This window comes from Heptranchias perlo, unplaced genomic scaffold, assembly GCF_035084215.1.
Source record: "Heptranchias perlo isolate sHepPer1 unplaced genomic scaffold, sHepPer1.hap1 HAP1_SCAFFOLD_223, whole genome shotgun sequence".
Classification (NCBI taxonomy): Eukaryota; Metazoa; Chordata; class Chondrichthyes; order Hexanchiformes; family Hexanchidae; genus Heptranchias; species Heptranchias perlo.
In genome coordinates, this window is record NW_027139237.1 from 235,610 (window position 1) to 255,884 (window position 20,275).

Below are 20,275 nucleotides of genomic sequence, written 5' to 3' on the forward strand. Positions count from 1 at the left end.
TTTCACTCTCTATCTGTGAGTGTGAGTGTGAGGTTTTACTCTCTCTCAGTGAGTGTGAGTGTGAGGTTTCACTCTCTCTCAGTGAGTGTGAGTGTGAGGTTTCACTCTCTCTCAGTGAGTGTGAGTGTGAGGTTTCACTCTCTCTCAGTGAGTGTGAGTGTGAGGTTTCACTCTCTCTCAGTGAGTGTGAGTGTGAGTGTGAGGTTTCACTCTCTCTCAGTGAGTGTGAGTGTGAGTGTGAGGTTTCACTCTCTCTCAGTGAGTGTGAGTGTGAGTGTGAGTGTGAGGTTTCACTCTCTCTCAGTGACCCCGATGTCTTGCCCTGTCCTATTAGAAGTCACCATGTTAATGAGGAAGATCGCAGTCAGAGCTGCCTCCAATCCAGCTGTGGAAATCAAACAGGACGGAGAGTGTTTCTACATCAAAACGGCAACCACCGCAAGGACCACAGAAATCAGGTTCAGGGTCGGAGAGGAGTTCGAGGAGCAGACAGTCGATGGAAGACCATGCAAGGTGAGAGAGGGAAAGAGAAAGGGAGGGAGGGAGAGAAAGAGACAGACAGACAGAAACAGAAGGAGAGACAGGGTGAGACAGAGAGGTCAAGAGAGGAAGAAACAGCCCAGAGATCCCAGTGAGACAGTCCGACAGATAAAGAGCACAGCAGACGGAGAGAGTGAGAGAGAGGCAGAAAGAAAGAGAGAGGCAGAGGAAAGCAGAGAAAGAGACAGAGAGGCAGACAGAGAAAGAGAAAACAATAGAGGGAGATGGATGTAGATTTCCATTAACAGAGGCCCAGAGACCCCGGTTACCATGGGCCCAGAGACCCCAGTTACCATGGGCCCAGAGACCCCGGTTACCATGGGCCCAGAGACCCCGGTTACCATGGGCCCAGAGACCCCAGTTACCATGGGCCCAGAGACCCCAGTTACCATGGGCCCAGAGACCCCGGTTACCATGGGCCCAGAGACCCTGGTTACCATGGGCCCAGAGACCCCGGTTACCATGGGCCCAGAGACCCCGGTTACCATGGGCCCAGAGACCCCGGTTACCATGAGCCCAGAGACCCCAGTTACCATGAGCCCAGTTATCCCGGTTACCATGGGCCCAGAGACCCCGGTTACCATGGGCCCAGAGACCCCGGTTACCATGGGCCCAGAGACCCCGGTTACCATGAGCCCAGTTATCCCGGTTACCATGGGCCCAGTGATTCCGGTTACCATGGGCCCAGTGACCCTGGTTACCATGAGCCCAGAGACCCCGGTTACCATGGGCCCAGAGACCCCGGTTACCATGGGCCCAGAGACCCCGGTTACCATGGGCCCAGCGACCCCGGTTACCATGGGCCCAGCGACCCCGGTTACCATGGGCCCAGTGATTCCGGTTACCATGGGCCCAGTGACCCTGGTTACCATGGGCCCAGAGACCCCGGTTACCATGGGCCGAGAGACCCCGGTTACCATGGGCCCAGCGACCCCGGTTACCATGGGCCCAGAGACCCCGGTTACCATGGGCCCAGAGACCCCGGTTACCATGGGCCCAGAGACCCCGGTTACCATGGGCCCAGCGACCCCGGTTACCATGGGCCCAGAGACCCCGGTTACCATGGGCCCAGAGACCCCGGTTACCATGGGCCCAGCGACCCCGGTTACCATGGGCCCAGAGACCCCGGTTACCATGGGCCCAGTGATTCCGGTTACCATGGGCCCAGAGACCCCGGTTACCATGGGCCCAGAGACCCCGGTTACCATGGGCCCAGAGACCCCGGTTACCATGGGCCCAGCGACCCCGGTTACCATGGGCCCAGAAATCACAGGGAACGGGTGCATTCAGATCTCGGGGTGAGGCTGTGAAAAGATCCCTGACAGTGTGCTGAGTCCCAGCCAAGGGGGTCCCAGCCGAGGGGGTCCAGACTGAGGGGGTCCAGACTGAGAGGGTCCAGACTGAGGGGGTCCAGACTGATGGCATCCAGACTGAGGGGGTCCAGACTGAGGGGGTACAGACTGAGGGGGTACAGACTGAGGGGGTACAGACTGAGGGGGTACAGACTGAGGGGGTACAGACTGAGGCTCCTCCTCCTGTCCCAGGATTTTCAATCTGTGTTTTTTCTCTGACAGAGTTTGGCCCGATGGACAGGGGAGAATAAGATGGAGTGTGAACAAACACTGCTGAAAGGAGAGGGTCGCAAAACCTCATGGACTCGCGAATTAACCAGTGATGACCAGCTGATTCTCGTAAGTGCCTCCACCCCATTAATGTCCCCGTTACTCTGTCCCTGTCTCTCTGCCCCATTAATTTCCCCGTTACTCTGTCCCTGTCTCTCTGCCCCATTGATTTCCCCGTTACTCTGTCCCTCTATCTCTCGGCCCCATTGAATTCCCCGTTACTCTGTCTCTCTATCTCTCTGCCCCATTAATGTCCCCGTTACTCTGTCTCTCTATCTCTCTGCCCCATTAATGTCCCCGTTACTCTGTCCCTGTCTCTCTGCCCCATTGATTTTCCCGTTACTCTGTCCCTGTCTCTCGGCCCCATTAATTTCCCCGTTACTCTGTCCCTCAGTCTGGATCGAGTTCTGGGGAATGACGTGTTGCAAGTCTCATTGGAAGATCATTTCGGAAACAGTGACCACAATATCTAGAGGTTTGGGGTAGTTATGGATAATGACAAGGTCCCATCAGAGATGAAGATACTGAACTAGAGGAGGGCGAATTTCAGTTAGTTGAAAGGGGATCTTGGCCAGGTTGATTGGAACAAAGATTAGCAGGTAAAATGAGCAGTGGGAGGCCGTCAATGGGGAGATAATTCAGGTACAATCTAGACACAGTCCTATAAGGGGCAAAGGAAGTCCATTCAGAGCTGGAGCTCCCTGGATGACCAAAGACACTGAGATTAACATGAAACAGAAAGAGGAGGTTTATGATAAAAGTCAGGCTAAAAATACAGTGGGGAATCAAGCAGAATACAGAAAGTGCAGAGGAGAGAGAAAGGGAGAGTATGAGAAAAGATTAGTCGGTAAGATAAAAGGGAACACGAAACAGATAAAGAGTAGTCAAAGGAAGGGTGGGGCCGATTAGGGACCAAAAGGAGATCTTCTTGTGGAGGTAGAGGGATGGCTGAGACACGAAATGAAAACTTCACATCGGTCTTCCCCAGAGAAGAGGATGCTGCCATTGTAACAGTGAAGGGGGAGGTAGTAGCGATATTGGAGAGGAGAATAATAGATAAAGAGGAGGTACTTAAAAGGTTGACAGTACTGGAAGTGGAAAAGTCACCCGGTCCTGATGGGATGAACCTCGGTTACTGAGGGGAGTAAGGGTGGAAATTGCGGAGGCTCCGGCCACAATCTTCCAATCCTCCTTCGATATGGGGGCGGTGCCAGAGGACTGGAGGATTGCAAATGTTACACCCCTCTTCAAAAAGGGGAGAGGGATAAACCCGACAATTACAGGCCGGTCAGCCTAACGTCGGTGGTGGGGAAACTTTTAGGGACAAAATTATTTGGCACTTGGAAAAGTCTGGGCCAATAAATGAGAGAGAAAACAGGGAACTACAGGGAACTATAGCCGAACATCAGGAGTGGGGAAAATGCTAGAGTCTATTATAAAGGATGTGATAACAGGACATTTAGAAAATATCAACGGGATTAGACAAATTCAACATTGATTTATGAAAGGGAAATCATGTTTGACAAACCTACTGGAGTTTTTTGAGGATGTAACTGGTAGAATAGATTAGGGAGAACCAGTGGATGTGATTTATTTGGATTTTCAGAAGGCCTTTGATAAAGTCCCACATAAGAGGTTAGTGTGCAAAATTAAAGCACATGGGATTGGGGGGAATATACTGGCATGGATTGAGAATTGGTTGACAGACACAAAGCAGAGAGTCGGAATAAATGGATCTTTTTCAGGGTAGCAGGCAGTGACTAGTGGGGTACCGCAGGGTTCAGTGCTTGGGCCCCAACTATTCACAATATATATCAATGATTTGGATGAGGGAACCGAATGTAATATTTCCAAGTTTGCTGACGACACAAAACTAGGTGGGATCGTGAGTTGTGAGGAAGATGCAAAGAGGCTTCAAGGCGATTTAGACAAGTTGAGTGAGTGGGCAAATACATGGCAGATGCAGTATAATGTGGATAAATGTGAAGTTAATCACTTTGGAATGAAAAACAGAAAGGCAGAGTATTATTTAAATGGTGAGATTGGGAAATGTTGATGTACAAAGGGACCTGGGTGTCCTTGTACACCAGTCACTGAAACCAAACATGCAGGTGCAGCAAGCAGTTGGGAAGGCAAATGGTATGTTGGCCTTCATTGAGTACAGGAGCAAGGATGTCTTACTACAGTTATACAGGGCCTTGGTGAGACCACACCTGGAGTATTGTGTGCAGTTTTGGTCTCCTTACCTAAGAAAGGATATACTCGCCATAGAGGGAGTGCAGCGAAGGTTCACCAGACTGATCCCTGGGATGGCAGGACTGTCATATGAGAAGAGATTGGGTCAACTCGGCCTGTATTCACTCGAGTTTAGGAGAGTGAGAGGGGATCTCAATGAAACATATAAAATTCTGACAGGGCTGGACAGACTGGATACAGGGAGGATGTTTCCCCTGGCTGGAGGGTCCAGAACGAGGGGTCACAGTCTCAGGTTACGGGGTAGGACATTTCGGACTGAGATGAGGAGAAATTTCTTCACTCAGAGGGTGGTGAACCTGTGGAATTCTCTACCACAGAAGGCAGTGGAGGCCAAGTCACTGAATATATTTAAGAAGGAGCTGGATAGATTTCTAGACACAAAAGGCATCAAGGGGTATGGGGAGAGAGCGGGAATATGGTATTGAGATAGAGGATCAGCCATGATCATACTGAATGGCGGAGCAGACTCGAAGGGCCGAGTGGCCTACTCCTGCTCCTATTTTCTATGTTTCTATGAAAGTCAGCACGGATTTGTTGGAGGAAAATCATGTTTGAATAACTTGATTGTGTTTTTTGATGAAGTAACGGAGAGGGTTGATGAGGGGAGTGCGGTGGATGTTGTGTATATGGACTTTCAAAAGGCATTTGATGAAGTGCCACATAATAGACTTGTTGGCAAAATTAAAGCCCCTGGGATTAAAGGGACAGTGGCAGTGTGGATATAATATTGGCTACGGGACAGAAAGCAGAGAGTAGTGGTGAAGGGTTGTTTTTCAGACTGGAGGGAAGTATACAGTGGTGTTCCCCAGGGGTCAGTATTAGGACCACTGCTCTTTTTGATATATATTAATGACCTGGACTTGGGTATAGAGGGTCTAATTTCAAAGTTTGCAGATGACACAAAACTCAGAAATGTAGTAAACAATGAGGAGGATAGTAACAGACTTCAGGAGGACAGAGACAGACTGGTGAAATGGGCAGACACATGGCAGATGAAATTTAATGCAGAGAAGTGTGAAATGATTCATTATAATAGGAAGAATGAGGAGAGGCAATATAAACTAAATGGTACAATTTTTAAGGGGGTGCAGGAACAGAGAGACCTGGGGGTGTATGTACACAAATCTTTGAAGGTGACAGGACAGGTTGAGAAGGCTGTTAAAAAAGCACATGGGATCCTGGGCTTTATAAATAGAGGCATAGAGTATAAAAACAAGGAAGTTATGCTAAATCTTTATAAATCACTGGTTAGACCTCAGCTGGAATATTGTGTCCAATTCTGGGCACTGCACTTTAGGAAGGATGTCAAGGCCTTGGAGAGGGTGCAGATGAGATTTACTAGAATGGTACCAGGGATGAGGGACTTCAGTTATATGGAGAGACTGGAGAAGCTGGGATTGTTCTCCTTAGAGCAGAGAAGGTTAAGGGGGAGATTTAATCGAGGGGTTCAAAATCATGAGGGGTTTTGATAGAGTAAATAAGGAGAAACTGTTTCCAGTGGCAGGAGGGTCGGTAACCAGAGGACACAGATTGAAGATAATTGGGGAAAGAACCAGAGGGGGAGATGAGGGGAATTTTTTTTACACAGCGAGTTGTTCTGATCTGGAATTCACTGCCTGAAAGGGCGGTGGAAGCAGATTCAATAATAACTTTCAAAAGGGAATTGGATAAATACTTGAAGGGAAAACATTACAGGGCTCTGGGGAAAGAGCAGGGGGGAGTGGGACTAATTAGACAGCTCTTTCAAAGAGCCGGCACAGGCACGATGGACCGAATGGCCTCCTTCTGTGCTTTTTCATTCAATGAGTCAAATCCCAGGGAGTTTGGGAGAGGGGGGACGTTGGGGTTGGTGGGACCTTGGGGTGGGGGTTGGGGGGACCTCAGTGTGGGGGTGGGGGTAGGGTTGGTGGGACCCTGAGGTGGGGGTGGAGATTGGGGGGAACCTTGAGGTGGGAGTGGATGTTGGGGGGGCCCCAGGGTGGGTGTTGGGGGACCTCGGGGTGCTGGTTTCTTGCCAGTCCAAAGCTGATCAATCTGTTCCTTCTCTGTCCCTCTCACAGACCATGACCGCTGATGACGTGGTCTGCACGCGCGTTTATACCCGAAAATAAGATGGCGGATCAGCCAGCGGAGCGGGAAATCCCAACCGGAGCAAACAACGGCAACCCCTGAACCCTGACCCCCGAACCCTGACCCTCAGCCCATTCATGGAGGCCAGGGGAAACGGGGCAAGAAGGGAAACGGGGAGATGGGACAACAGGGGAAACGGGGAGATGGGACAACAGGGGAAACGGGGAGATGGGGCAACAGGAGACGGGGAGATGGGACAACAGAGCGGAGAACGTGACAGACACTATCTGAAATTGAATGTGTACATCAGCCATGGATCATTGAGAGAGATGGAGGCTGGGTCATGAGTGATGGGGGTGGGTCGGGGGAGACAGGTTGGGGTGGGTCGGGGGAGAGAGGTTGGGGTGGGTCGGGGGAGTGAGATTGGGATGGGTCGGGGGAGAGAGGTTGGGGTGGGTCGGGGAGAGAGGTTGGGGTGGGTCGGGGGAGAGAGGTTGGGGTGGGTCAGGGGGAGAGAGATTGGGGTGGGTCAGGGGGAGAGAGGTTGGGGTGGGTCGGGGGAGAGAGGTTGGGGTGGGTCAGGGGGAGAGAGATTGGGGTGGGTCGGGTTTTCGTCTTAAGCCCCCGTAAAGTCAGCAGACCCCATTTACCCATCAATGTGCAATTCTGGCTGATCGGGACAGACTCCAAAGATTCCAGCCTGTGAATGAATTTTTAACGACTCCCAGTACTCAGCGAAAAACCACAAATCTACAAATTCCGATCTGGATGGGGAACGCTGTGACAATGGATCCTCCTCCCTCCCATTATCCCTCCCAATGCCCCTCTCCCTGGGATGGACTCTCCCATTGCCACTCCCCTGGGATGGACCCTCCCATTTACCCTGCTATCAATGGGATGGCCCCTCCCCTAGGATGGACCCTCCCATTGCCTCTCCCCTGGGATGGACCCTCCCATTTCCCCTCCCCTGCGATGGACCCTCCCATTGCCCCCTCCCCTGGGATGGACTCTCCCATTGCCCCTCTCCTGGGATGGACCCTCCCATTGCCCCTCCCCTGGGATGGACCCTCCCATTGCCCCTCCCCTGGGATGGACCCTCCCATTGCCCCTCCCCTGGGATGGACCCTCCCATTGCCCCCTCCCCTGGAATGGACCCTCCCATTGCCCCTCCCCTGGGATGGACCCTCCCATTGACCCTCCCCTGGGATGGACCCTCCCATTGCCCCTGCCCTGGGATGGACCCTCCCATTGCCCCTCCCCTGGGATGGACCCTCCCATTGCCCCTCCCCTGGGATGGACCCTCCCATTGGTTGGTGGGTTGCGATGTCTGTAGTCAGTAGTATGTATCAGTATTTACTTCATGTTCTGACCCTCTTGGTGTCTCTGAATAAATCGTGGAGCTGGCTCGGCCTCTCCTTCGTCTCATCACTCGCCTCTCGCTCTCTTCCTTGTTCTCTATTTCCCACACTGCCCGAACACCGAGCCTAAACTGGGTGAGCAAAGACCTTCAAAAGGGGGAACTGGATAAAGACGTGAAGGGGAAAAGTTTACAGGGCGATGGGGGGGAAGAGCAGGACCAATTGGACAGCTCTTTCAAAGAGCCGGCACAGGCACGATGGGCAGAGTGGCCTCGTCCCCTGCTGTATCCATGGTGATACCAAGATAATTTAAACCGAGGGACAGCAGCAAAAGAGGGCTAAATAAACTATTGTCTGCACTCTAATTCTAATATAGTTGGTTAGAGTTGATTAAGGGTCTAATTATCTTAAAACAACACATGCAAAGCAAGAGTCAAAACCTTTAAATCAGTAAATAAACTCCAAGAGGATAAATTTACGAAACTCAGCACATCTGCAGTAAATGTCTCTGCCTTGAGTCACTCTGACTCAGAGTCATTGTGCTGGAGTTTGTTTTTATTCATTCTCGGGATGTGGGCGTCGCTGGCGAGGCCGGCATTTATTGCCCATCCCTAATTGCCCTTGAGAAGGTGGTGGTGAGCCGCCTTCTTGAACCGCTGCAGTCCGTGTGGTGACGGTTCTCCCACAGTGCTGTTAGGAAGGGAGTTCCAGGATTTTGACCCAGCGACAATGAAGGAACGGCCGATATATTTCCAAGTTGGGATGGTGTGTGACTTGGAGGGGAACGTGCAGGTGGTGTTGTTCCCATGTGCCTGCTGCCCTTGTCCTTCTAGATGGTAGAGGTCGTGGGTTTGGGAGGTGCTGTCGAAGAAGCCTTGGCGAGTTGCTGCAGTGCATCCTGTGGATGGTCCACACTGCAGCCACAGTGCGCCGGTGGTGAAGGGAGTGAATGTTTAGGGTGGTGGATTGGGTGCCAATCAAGCGAGTTAGAGACACTCCAACACTCAAGAGAAATTTCTGGAGAGCTTACTCTCTGGAGAGCTTACGCTGTCCACAACAAGTAGAGATATGCAGATATGGGAAGAGGAGAGAGTGACTGAAAGGCAGCAGGGTAACAGGAACCGAGGGAGGTCCCGCAGACACTGATCCTATCCAACAGGTACAAAGTACTTGCTGCCTGGGAGGATAAGGGGGAAGACTGCGGGGAGAACAGCCGGAACGCTGACCCGGCCACCACGGAGCAGAGTCCGAGAGGAAAGGTTAAATCGGGCGGCACAAAGGATTTTAAACCAATAAAGGTGGGGGAGGTGAGGTCGGAGAGTAATAATGCTAAAACTGAGATCCGAAAGATTAGAATCATGCAACAAAGGCAAAGCGGAGAGAAGAGATTTTAATTTTCACATAGACGGGGAGATGCAGGTGGTAAAGGCAAGCAGATTTTTCTCAAACAAGATTTGGAAAGGCGACAAGGGAGCAAGGGCAGACTAGATTTAGTGAGGATTAATGAGCCAGGATGAATTAATAATCTGACAGCGAGAGAGAGCGTCTTGTAAACAGTGGTAGGGGTCAACATTACGTACGAGGAGGAGGAAGATCCCACACAAAGCAAGGTCTTACGTAAGCCTGACTTTCGAGGAATGAGACGGAAACTGAACGCCTTAAAATGGGCAGAGCTGTTAACATGATATCAAGAAACGGCTGAGGGCACTGGACACAGCAAAGGCTACGGGGCCCGACAACAAATGCTGAAGACTTGTGCTCCAGAACTAGCCGCGCCTCGAGCCAAGCTGTTCCAGTACAGCTACAACGCTGGCATCCACCCGACAATGGTTTGGGTTCTGCCAGGACCACTCGGCTCCAGACCTCGTTACATCCTTGCTTCAAACATGGAGACAAGAGCTGAATTCCAGAAGTGAGGTGAGGGTGACTGCCTTTGACGTCAAGGCAGCATTTGACCAAGTGTGGCACCAAGGAGCTGGAGGGAAGGCTTCTTCGACAGCAGCTCCCGAATCCGCGACCTCTACCACCAAGAAGGACAAGGGCAGCAGGCACATGGGAACAACACCACCTGCACGTTCCCCTCCAAGTCACACACCATCCCGACTTGGAAATATATCGGCCGTTCCTTCATCGTCGCTGGGTCAAAATCCTGGAACTCCCTTCCGAACAGCACTGTGGGAGAACCGTCACCACACGGACTGCAGCGGTTCAAGAAGGCGGCTCACCACCACCTTCTCAAGGGCAATTAGGGATGGGCAATAAATGCCGGCCTCGCCAGCGATGCCCACATTCCCAGACTTAATCTGCTTTCTATAAAAAAAAACACCCCGTAGCCCTCGATTAGATTCAAGCCTGTAACTCACTCCCAGGTATCTGTTATTCTATATATAAACCCCCCGAACCCCTCGATTAGGTTCCAGTCTGTAACTCACTCCCGGGTATCTGTTATTCTATATATAAACCCCCCGAACCCCTCGAATAGATTCCAGTCTGTAACTCACTCCCGGGTATCTGTTATTCTATATATAAACCCCCTGAACCCCTCGATTAGATTCCAGCCTGTAACTCACTCCCGGGTATCTGTTATTCTATATATAAACCCCCCGAACACCCCAATTAGATTCCAGCCTGTAACTCACTCCCGGGTATCTGTTATTCTATATATAAACCCCCCGAACACCCCAATTAGATTCCAGTCTGTAACTCACTCCCGGGTATGTTATTCTGTATATAAACGCCCTGAACCCCTCGATTACATTCCAGTCTGTAACTCACTCCCGGGTATCCGTTATTCTATATATAAACCCCCCGAACCCCTCGATTCGATTCCAGTCTGTAACTCACTCCCGGGTATCTGTTATTCCATATATAAACCCCCCGAACCCCTCGATTAGATTCCAGCCTGTAACTCACTCCCGGGTATCTGTTATTCTATATATAAACCCCCCGAACCCCTCGATTAGGTTCCAGTCTGTCACTCACTCCCGGGTATCTGTTATTCTAAATATAAACCCCCCAAACCCCTCGATTAGATTCCAGTCTGTAACTCACTCCCGGGTATCTGTTATTCTATATATAAACCCCCCCGAACCCCTCGATTAGATTCCAGTCTGTAACTCACTCCCGGGTATCTGTTATTCTATATATAAACCCCCTGAACCCCTCGATTAGATTCCAGCCTGTAACTCACTCCCGGGTATCTGTTATTCTATATATAAACCCCCCGAACACCCCAATTAGATTCCAGTCTGTAACTCACTCCCGGGTATGTTATTCTGTATATAAACGCCCTGAACCCCTCGATTAGATTCCAGTCTGTAACTCACTCCCGGGCATCTGTTATTCTATATATAAACCCCCCGAAACCCTCGATTAGATTCCAGCCTGTAACTCACTCCCGGGCATCTGTTATTCTAAATATAAACCCCCGAACCCCTCGATTAGATTCCAGTCTGTAACTCACTCCCGGGCATCAGTTATTCTCTATATAAACCCCCCGAACCCCTCGATTAGATTCCAGCCTGTAACTCACTCCCGGGCATCTGTTATTCTATATATAAACCCCCGAACCCCTCGATTAGATTCCAGTCTGAAACTCACTCCCGGGCATCTGTTATTCTATATATAAACCCCCAAACCCCTCGATTAGACTCCAGTCTGTAACTCACTCCCGGGTATCTGTTATTCTATATATAAACCCCCCGAACCCCTCAATTAGATTCCAGTCTGTAACTCACTCCCGGGTGTCTGTTATTCTGTATATAAACCCCCCCAAACCCCTCGATTAGATTCCAGTCTGTAACTCACTCCCAGGTATCTGTTATTCTAAATATAAACCCCCCGAACCCCTCGATTAGATTCCAGTCTGTAACTCACTCCCGGGTATCTGTTATTCTATATATAAACCCCCCGAACCCCTCGATTAGATTCCAGTCTGTAACTCACTCCCGGGTATCTGTTATTCCATATATAAACCACCGCCCCGAACCCCTTGATTAGATTCCAGCCTGTAACTCACTCCCGGGTATCTGTTATTCTATATATAAACCCCCCGAACCCTTGAATAGATTCCAGGCTGTAACTCTCTCCCGGGTATCCGTTATTCTATATATAAACCCCCCGAACCCCTCGATTAGATTCCAGCCTGTAACTCACTCACGGGTATCTGTTATTCTATAAATAAACCCATCCCGAACCCCTCGATTAGATTCCAGCCTGTAACTCACTCCCGGGTATCTGTTACTCTATAAATAAACCCCCCCGAACCCCTCGATTAGATTCCAGGCTGTAACTCACTCCCGGGTATCTGTTACTCCATAAATAAACCCCCCCGAACCCCTCGATTAGATTCCAGCCTGTAACTCACTCCCGGGTATCTGTTATTCTATATATAAACCCCCCGAACCCCTCGATTAGATTCCAGCCTGTAACTCACTCCCAGGTATCTGTAATTCTATATATAAACACCCCGAACCCCTCGATTGGATTCCAGCCTGTAACTCACTCCCGGGTGTCTGTTATTCTATATATAAACCCCCCGAACCCCTCGATTAGATTCCAGTCTGTAACTCACTCCCGGGTATCTGCTATTCGACATATAAACCCCCGAATCCCTCGATTAGATTCCAGCCTGTAACTCACTCCCGGGTATCTGTTATTCTATATATAAACCCCCCGAACCCCTCGATTAGATTCCAGCCTGTAACTCACTCCCGGGTATCTGTTATTCTATATATAAACCCCCCGAACCCCTCGATTAGATTCCAGCCTGTAACTCACTCCCAGGTATCTGTAATTCTATATATAAACACCCCGAACCCCTCGATTGGATTCCAGCCTGTAACTCACTCCCGGGTGTCTGTTATTCTATATATAAACCCCCCGAACCCCTCGATTAGATTCCAGTCTGTAACTCACTCCCGGGTATCTGCTATTCTGCATATAAACCCCCGAATCCCTCGATTAGATTCCAGCCTGTAACTCACTCCCGGGTATCTGTTATTCTATATATAAACCCCCCCGAACCCCTCGATTAGATTCCAGCCTGTAACTCACTCCCGGGTATCTGTTATTCTATATATAAACCCCCCGAACCCCTCGATTAGATTCCAGTCTGTAACTCTCTCCCGGGTATCTGTTATTCTATATATAAACCCCCCGAACCCCTCGATTAGATTCCAGTCTGTAACTCACTCCCGGGTATCTGTTATTCTATATATAAACCCCCCGAACCCCTCGATTAGATTCCAGTCTGTAACTCACTCCCGGGTATCTGTTATTCTATATATAAACACCCCCGAATCCCTCGATTAGATTCCAGTCTGTAACTCACGCCCGGGTATCTGTTATTCTATATATAAACCCCCGAATCCCAAGATTAGATTCCAGCCTGTAACTCACCCCCGGGTATCTGTTATTCTATATATAAACCCCCCCGAACCCCTCGATTAGATTCCAGCCTGTAACTCACCCCCGGGTATCTGTTATTCTATATATAAACCCCCCCCCACGAACCCCTCGATTAGATTCCAGTCTGTAACTTACTCCCGGGTATCCGTTATTCTATATAAAAAAACCCCGAACCCCTCGATTAGATTCCAGTCTGTAACTCACTCCCGGGTATCTGTTATTCTATATATAAACTCCCGAACCCCTCGATTAGATTCCAGTCTGTAACTCACACTCGGGTATCTGTTATTCTATATATAAACCCCCCCGAACCCCTCGATTAGATTCCAGTCTGTAACTCACTCCCGGGTATCTATTATTCTATATATAAACCCCCCGAACCCCTCATTTAGATTCGAGCCTGTAACTCACTCCCGGGTATCTGTTATTCTGCAGATGAACCCACCGAACCCCTCGATTAGATTCCAGCCTGTAACTCATTCCCGGGTATCTGTTATTCTATATATAAACCCCCCGAACCCCTCGATTAGATTCCAGCCTGTAACTCATTCCTGGGTATCTGTTATTCCAGATATAAAATCCCCGAACCCCTCGATTAGATTCCAGCCTGTAACTCACTCCCGGGTATCTGTCACTCTATAAATAAACCCCCCCGACCCCCTCGATTAGATTCCAGCCTGTAACTCACTCCCGGGTATCTGTTATTCTATATATAAACCCCCCGAACCCCTCGATTCGATTCCAGCCTGTAACTCACTCCCGGGTATCTGTTATCCGATTCCCTGTGTTTTAATCGATGGAGTGGATGCTGAGATGGGATCTTGTGGTTTTCAGACACTGGAGCTCGGCCTGGACCTGAGTTCACAAGCTTGCCCTGGGGAAATCTGTGAATGATGAAGGAGTTAAAGGCAGGCCAGCGTAGGAATGTTGCTTGTTCCTCGGCCCCCTCAGCTCTCGAGGCCCCGTGTAATCCTTCCAGAAATGTTTAGCTCGAGTGATTGCCCCTCCCAGCAGTGAACGACAGTGATGGATGATCAGACTGACTCCCACCTTCACAGTACAATGGAGTGCGACAGCCCTATCCCCTGTAATGGATGGGAGGCCATGTCAAGGCCTCAAACCTTCAGGTGGGCCTCATGATATGTGTGAGAACTCCCCGGGACAATGGGAGCCTTTAATAATCACCCTCGTTTCAAACGTACAGTTCCTCACACATTCCCAGTCTGACCCGGGATATCTCAGCCCCTCACACATTCCCAGTCTGACCCGGGATATCTCAGCCCCTCACTCATTCCCAGTCTGACCCGGGATATCTCAGCCCCTCACTCATTCCCAGTCTGACCCGGGATATCTCAGCCCCTCACACATTCCCAGTCTGACCCGGGATATCTCAGCCCCTCACACATTCCCAGTCTGACCCGGGATATCTCAGCCCCTCACACATTCCCAGTCTGACCCGGGATATCTCAGCCCCTCACTCATTCCCAGTCTGACCCGGGATATCTCAGCCCCTCACACATTCCCAGTCTGACCCGGGATATCTCATCCTCTCACACAATCCCAGTCTGACCCGGGATATCTCAGCCCCTCACACATTCCCAGTCTGACCCGGGATATCTCAGCCCCTCACACATTCCCAGTCTGACCCAGTATATCTCAGCCCCTCACTCATTCCCAGTCTGACCCGGGATATCTCAGCCCCTCACACATTCCCAGTCTGACCCGGGATATCTCAGTCCCTCACACATTCCCAGTCTGACCCGGGATATCTCAGTCCCTCACACATTCCCAGTCTGACCCGGGATATCTCAGCCCCTCACATATTCCCAGTCTGACCCGGGATATCTCAGCCCCTCACACATTCCCAGTCTGACCCGGGATATCTCAGCCCCTCACTCATTCCCAGTCTGACCCGGGATATCTCAGTCCCTCACACATTCCCAGTCTGACCCGGGATATCTCAGTCCCTCACACATTCCCAGTCTGACCCGGGATATCTCAGTCCCTCACACATTCCCAGTCTGACCCGGGATATCTCAGTCCCTCACACATTCCCAGTCTGACCCGGGATATCTCATCCTCTCATACTATCCGAGCCTGACCCGGGATATCTCAGCCCCTCACACATTCCCAGTCTGACCCGGGATATCTCAGCCCCTCACTCATTCCCAGTCTGACCCGGGATATCTCAGTCCCTCACACAATCCCAGTCTGACCCGGGATATCTCAGCTCCTCAAACTATCCCAGTTCTGATCCACGATATCTCAGCCCCTCAAACTATCCCAGTCTGACCCGGGATATCCCTGCCCCTCGGGAGGATGTTATTGATGGGATGGGTCTTTTTCTGCCTCCGTTTAACCTGCCGAATTATTCAACTCTCTGTAGTCCCAAGAACAAGAGACTGCTCCCATCGCTCAATTCAACCTCCTTAAAGGGCTACTCCCCATATAACCTCCCTTAAAGTGCAACTCCCCATATAACCTCCCTTAAAGTGCTACTCCCCATATATCCTCCCTTAAAGTGCTACTCCCCATATAAACTCCCTTAAAGTGCTACTCCCCATATATCCTCCCTTAAAGTGCTACTCCCCATATAACCTCCCTTAAAGTGCAACTCCCCATTTTTCCTCCCTTAAAGTGCTACTCCCCATATAACCTCCCTTAAAGTGCTACTCCCCATATATCCTCCCTTAAAGTGCTACTCCCCATATAACCTCCCTTAAAGTGCTACTCCCCATATATCCTCCCTTAAAGTGCTACTCCCCATATAAACTCCCTTAAAGTGCTACTCCCCATATAACCTCCCTTAAAGTGCTACTCCCCATATAACCTCCCTTAAAGGGCTACTTTGGTAGATAAGGGGGTATCTATGGATGTTATATATAGGGACTTCCAGAGGGCATTCGATAAGGTTCCGCACAAGAAACTGTTAACAGACAGACCGTACAGTCCCAGACAGGAGTGAATCATTCCCTTTTACCCACTGTGTACTGTACATGTACAGGAGCTGACACTGAGACACACACGGGGCCGTACAGTCCCAGACAGGAGTGAATCGTTCCCTTTTACCCACTGTGTACTGTACATGTACAGGAGCTGACACTGAGACACAGACGGGCCGTACAGTCCCAGACGGGAGTGGCGATGGCTCAGTGCCGGTCTGATATGGCGCCATTTAAAGGTTGATGTCGGAGACAGTCTGACTCAGGCCTGTCCCGGCACGGCACATGACAGCTGTGGTATTTGGGGTCGTGACCTCTCCCTGAGGCAAAAAACCAGTCAGCCAAATACCTCAGCACAAAGAGCTCGGTCCTCAGATCGTTATCTCCTGCATTTTATTAAAAGAGAAAATTAACTCCCCAGAGAACCCTGGCGTATCACCGATTGGCTGCCGTGTGTTTTAAGTTGGTTCAGTCAGAGTGTGCAGTCAAACAGGCCGGTAATAATGATTATATATTGAAGGACCCTAACCCCCCGTAACACCCTGCAAAGAATGGGCTGCGTCTCCCTTTGAGGGAAGCTTCCTTTGTCCTATAGGTGCAGCTGTCCCCCTGATCTTACTTTTCAAACTCGGAGAGCCCTTAATCACCCATCAATCAACCCAGACAGATAAGAATACAATCAGTGGAGACAAAAAAAGCAAAGGACAAAAGCTAAGCCAAAGTGCGAGAAAGAGCAGATCTGCGGGCCCCCTAAGAGGAGAAGGGAATGTTAACTCCTCGATGGAGAGGTTTAGGGAGGGAATTCCAGAGCTTCCGGCCCAGGCACGGCCGCCAATGGTGGAGCGATTAAAATCGGGGATGCGCAAGAGGCCAGAATTGGAGGAGCTCAGAGATCTCGGAGGGTTGTAGGGGCTGGAGGGGGTTACAGAGATAGGGAGGGGGGGCGAGGGCAATGGAGGGATTTGAACACGAGGATGAGAGTTTTAAAATCGAGGCGTTCCCGGACCGGGAGCCAATGTAGGTCAGCGAGCACAGGGGGTGATGGGTGAACGGGACTCGGTGCGAGTTAGGATACGGGGGCAGCCGAGTTTTGGATGAGCTTATGTTACAGTGGGAGGGCGGCCAGGAGAGGATTGGAATCGTCCAGTCTGGAGGTAACAAGGGCATTGATGAGGGTTTCAGCAGCAGATGAGCTGAGGCAGGGGGCGGAGACGGGCGATGTTACAGAGGTGGAAGTAGACGGTCTTGGTGATGGAGCGGATATGGGGTCAGAAGCTCATCTCAGGGTCAAATCGGACGGTGAGGTTGTGAACGGTCTGGTTCAGCCTCAGACAGTGGTCAGGGAGAGGGACGGAGTCGGTGGCGAGGGAACGGAGTTTGTGGCGGGGACCGGAGACAATGGCTTCAGTCTTCCCAATATTTAATTGGAGGAAATTTCTGCTCATCCAGGACTGGATATCGGACAAGCAGTGCGACAAATCAGAGAGAGTGGAGGGGTCGGGAGAGGTGGTGGTGAGGTAGAGCTGGGTGTTGTCAGTGTACATGTAGAATCTGATGTGTTTTTGGATGATGTCGTCAAGGGTAACTAACAGGAGGAGGAGGCTCTGTAAACATCCCCACCCTGGAGATCAGACATCGGACACGTAAAACACAGATGCAGGTCCCATCCCTATGTTTACACACTGATGAGTTATGTTAAAACATCGAATAAAGGTTGTGCACTACTAAATCCCACATCCTCCAATCTGCGCACCAGACCTCACCAATCTGCCGATCTGAGTTGGTACCAGGCCTGTGAGAGTCCATGCACCAAGGTTCTCTGCTGGTGCACCAGAGACCTTGGTGCAAGAGGTGGACAGAAGGAGGGGGTCTGAGACACTGACCGGGGGTCTGAGACACAGCCACACCATTGGAAGAAGAGCAGGGGGGAGTTCTCCCCGGTGTCCTGGGGCCAATATTTATCCCTCAACCAACATCACTCAAAAACAGATGATCTGATCATTTATCACATTGCTGTTTGTTGGATCTTGCTGTGCGTAAATTGGCTGCCGCGTTTCCTACATTACAACAGTGACTACACTTCAAAAAGTACTTCATTGGCTGTAAAGAGCTTTGGGACGTCCTGAGGTTGTGAAAGGCGCCATAGAAATGCAGGTTCTATAATTTGAAACCATATTACAAAAAGGATATGGAGGCATTGGAGAAAATGTAAAAACTAGGGGGCCATCATTATAAGATAGTCACTAATAAATATAATAAGGACATAGTGACGATACCGGATTCTTTACTCTTAGTCTGGTTCAGCAAAAACTGAAAGCGAATACACTTGAAAGTTTTAACACAATTTTATTAGCTGCAGCTGACCCATCTATAGAATTGATTTCAACTCTTGACAGAGTCTGGTCAATCTCATAGAACAGGCAAATTACACAGTCAAAGTTCACACAATTATACATTTTCAGAGTGGGGAGGGACATGAGTAGCAAGGGGTTAAAACCAATCATAAGCTGAGTCTGGGCAAGCCATACTAACTGACATAATGACCGACCACTCACAGGTGATACCTGTTCATACGTAGGTCACAGGAAAGGGAGTCTCACTTATCTCAGGCCTAGGATGTTTTTCGACCTTGTCCGAAATAAGGATCCATTCATTAGGTAGCTGCAAAACAACACTCCCTACACCTGCTTACCCCAGAATTCAGCTTATCATATCGCTTTGCTTGATTCATAATAAAGCATACATTTTCATACAGGAAATTAATAACATAAACGAATGATCAAGGATAAACTCATTTGAAAAGCTCATTGTTCTAATTCTAGCTAGCAAAATGGGCCACTTATATTAACCCTTGGTTTACCATACTGCCATTTTGTTATGGAGGCATCTTATTGAGCTACTGAAAGCTTACTACATATGCATTTCATTAGAGGGGCACCTCGTAGGTATTCTCAATAGGAACAGGAGGAGGCCATTCAGCCCCTCGAGCCTGTTCCGCCATTCAATGAGATCAGGGCTGATCTGTGATCTAACTCCACATACCCACCTTAGCCCCATATCCCATAATACCTTTGGTTAACAAAAATCTATCAATCTCAGATTTCAAATTAGCAATTGGGCTAGCACAACTGCCATTTGCGGAAGGGTTTTCCAAACTTCTCCCACCGTCTGTGTGTAGAAGTGTTCCCGAACTTCACTCCTGAAAGTCCTGGCTCCAATTTTCAGTCTATGTCCCCTAGTCCTAGAATCCCCAACCAGTGGAAATAGTTTCTCTATCTACCCCATCCGTTCCCCTTAATATCTTGAAAACTTCGATCAACTCACCCCTTAATCCTCCAAATTCCAGGGAATACAACCCCAATTTGTGTAATCTCTCCTCGTAATTTAACCCTTGAAGTCCGGGCATCATTCTAGTAAACCTACGCTGCACTCCCTCCAAGGCCAATATGTCCTTCCGAAGGTGCGGTGCCCAGAACTGCTCACAGTACTCCAGGTGCGGTCTAACCAGGGTTTTGTATAGCTGCAGCATAACTTCTGCCCCCTTGTATTCTAGTCCTCTCGATATAAAGGCCAGAAGGAGAAACCCCTTTACCTGAAGTGAAAGACTTCACCTCCTCCGCATCTGCTCTCCCCCCATTCTGGGTCAGGTCCTCACACCTGAGAAGACACAAAAAACCTCCCAGAAATACCAGAGAACCAAGGGTCTGGCGAGAATGAGGAACTGAAGGAAATTAGTATTAGTAAAAAAATAGTACTAGAGAAATTAATGGGACTGAACATCGATAAATCCCAAGGACCTGATGATCTACATCCCATGGTTTTGAAAGAGGTGGCTGTCGAGATATTGGATGCATTGGTAGTCATCTTCCAAAATTCTATAGATTATGGAACAGTTCCTGCAGATTGGAGAGTGGCAAATGTAACCCCACTATTTAAAAAAGGAGGGAGAGAGAAAAAAGGGAACTACAGACCTGTTAGCCTAACATCAGTAGTAGGGAAAATGCTAGAGTCTATTATAAAGGATGTGATAACAGGACATTTAGAAAATATCAACGGGATTAGACGAAGTCAACATTGA

General features: G+C 49.7%; 1 protein-coding gene across 1 annotated transcript; it reads left to right on the forward strand.

Annotated features, from left to right (window-relative positions):
• Positions 1-286: 286 nt before the first annotated feature.
• LOC137310133 (cellular retinoic acid-binding protein 2-like) lies at positions 287-6,839 on the forward strand. Its single transcript, XM_067978105.1, has 3 exons — positions 287-513; positions 2,115-2,231; positions 6,479-6,839. Exons 1-3 carry the CDS (start codon positions 313-315, stop codon positions 6,527-6,529), a joined length of 369 nt encoding a protein of 122 aa, XP_067834206.1. The 5' UTR covers positions 287-312; the 3' UTR covers positions 6,530-6,839.
• The last annotated feature ends 13,436 nt before the right edge of the window (positions 6,840-20,275 follow it).

Bases quoted from the DNA above. Each gene is read 5' to 3' on its own strand.
- LOC137310133 (XM_067978105.1), top strand. From the start codon at position 313: ATGTCTTGCCCTGTCCTATTAGAAGTCACCATGTTAATGAGGAAGATC. The intron at 514-2,114 runs GTGAGAGAGGGA...TTTCTCTGACAG, and splicing joins TCGATGGAAGACCATGCAAG to AGTTTGGCCCGATGGACAGG. The intron at 2,232-6,478 runs GTAAGTGCCTCC...TCCCTCTCACAG, and splicing joins GTGATGACCAGCTGATTCTC to ACCATGACCGCTGATGACGT.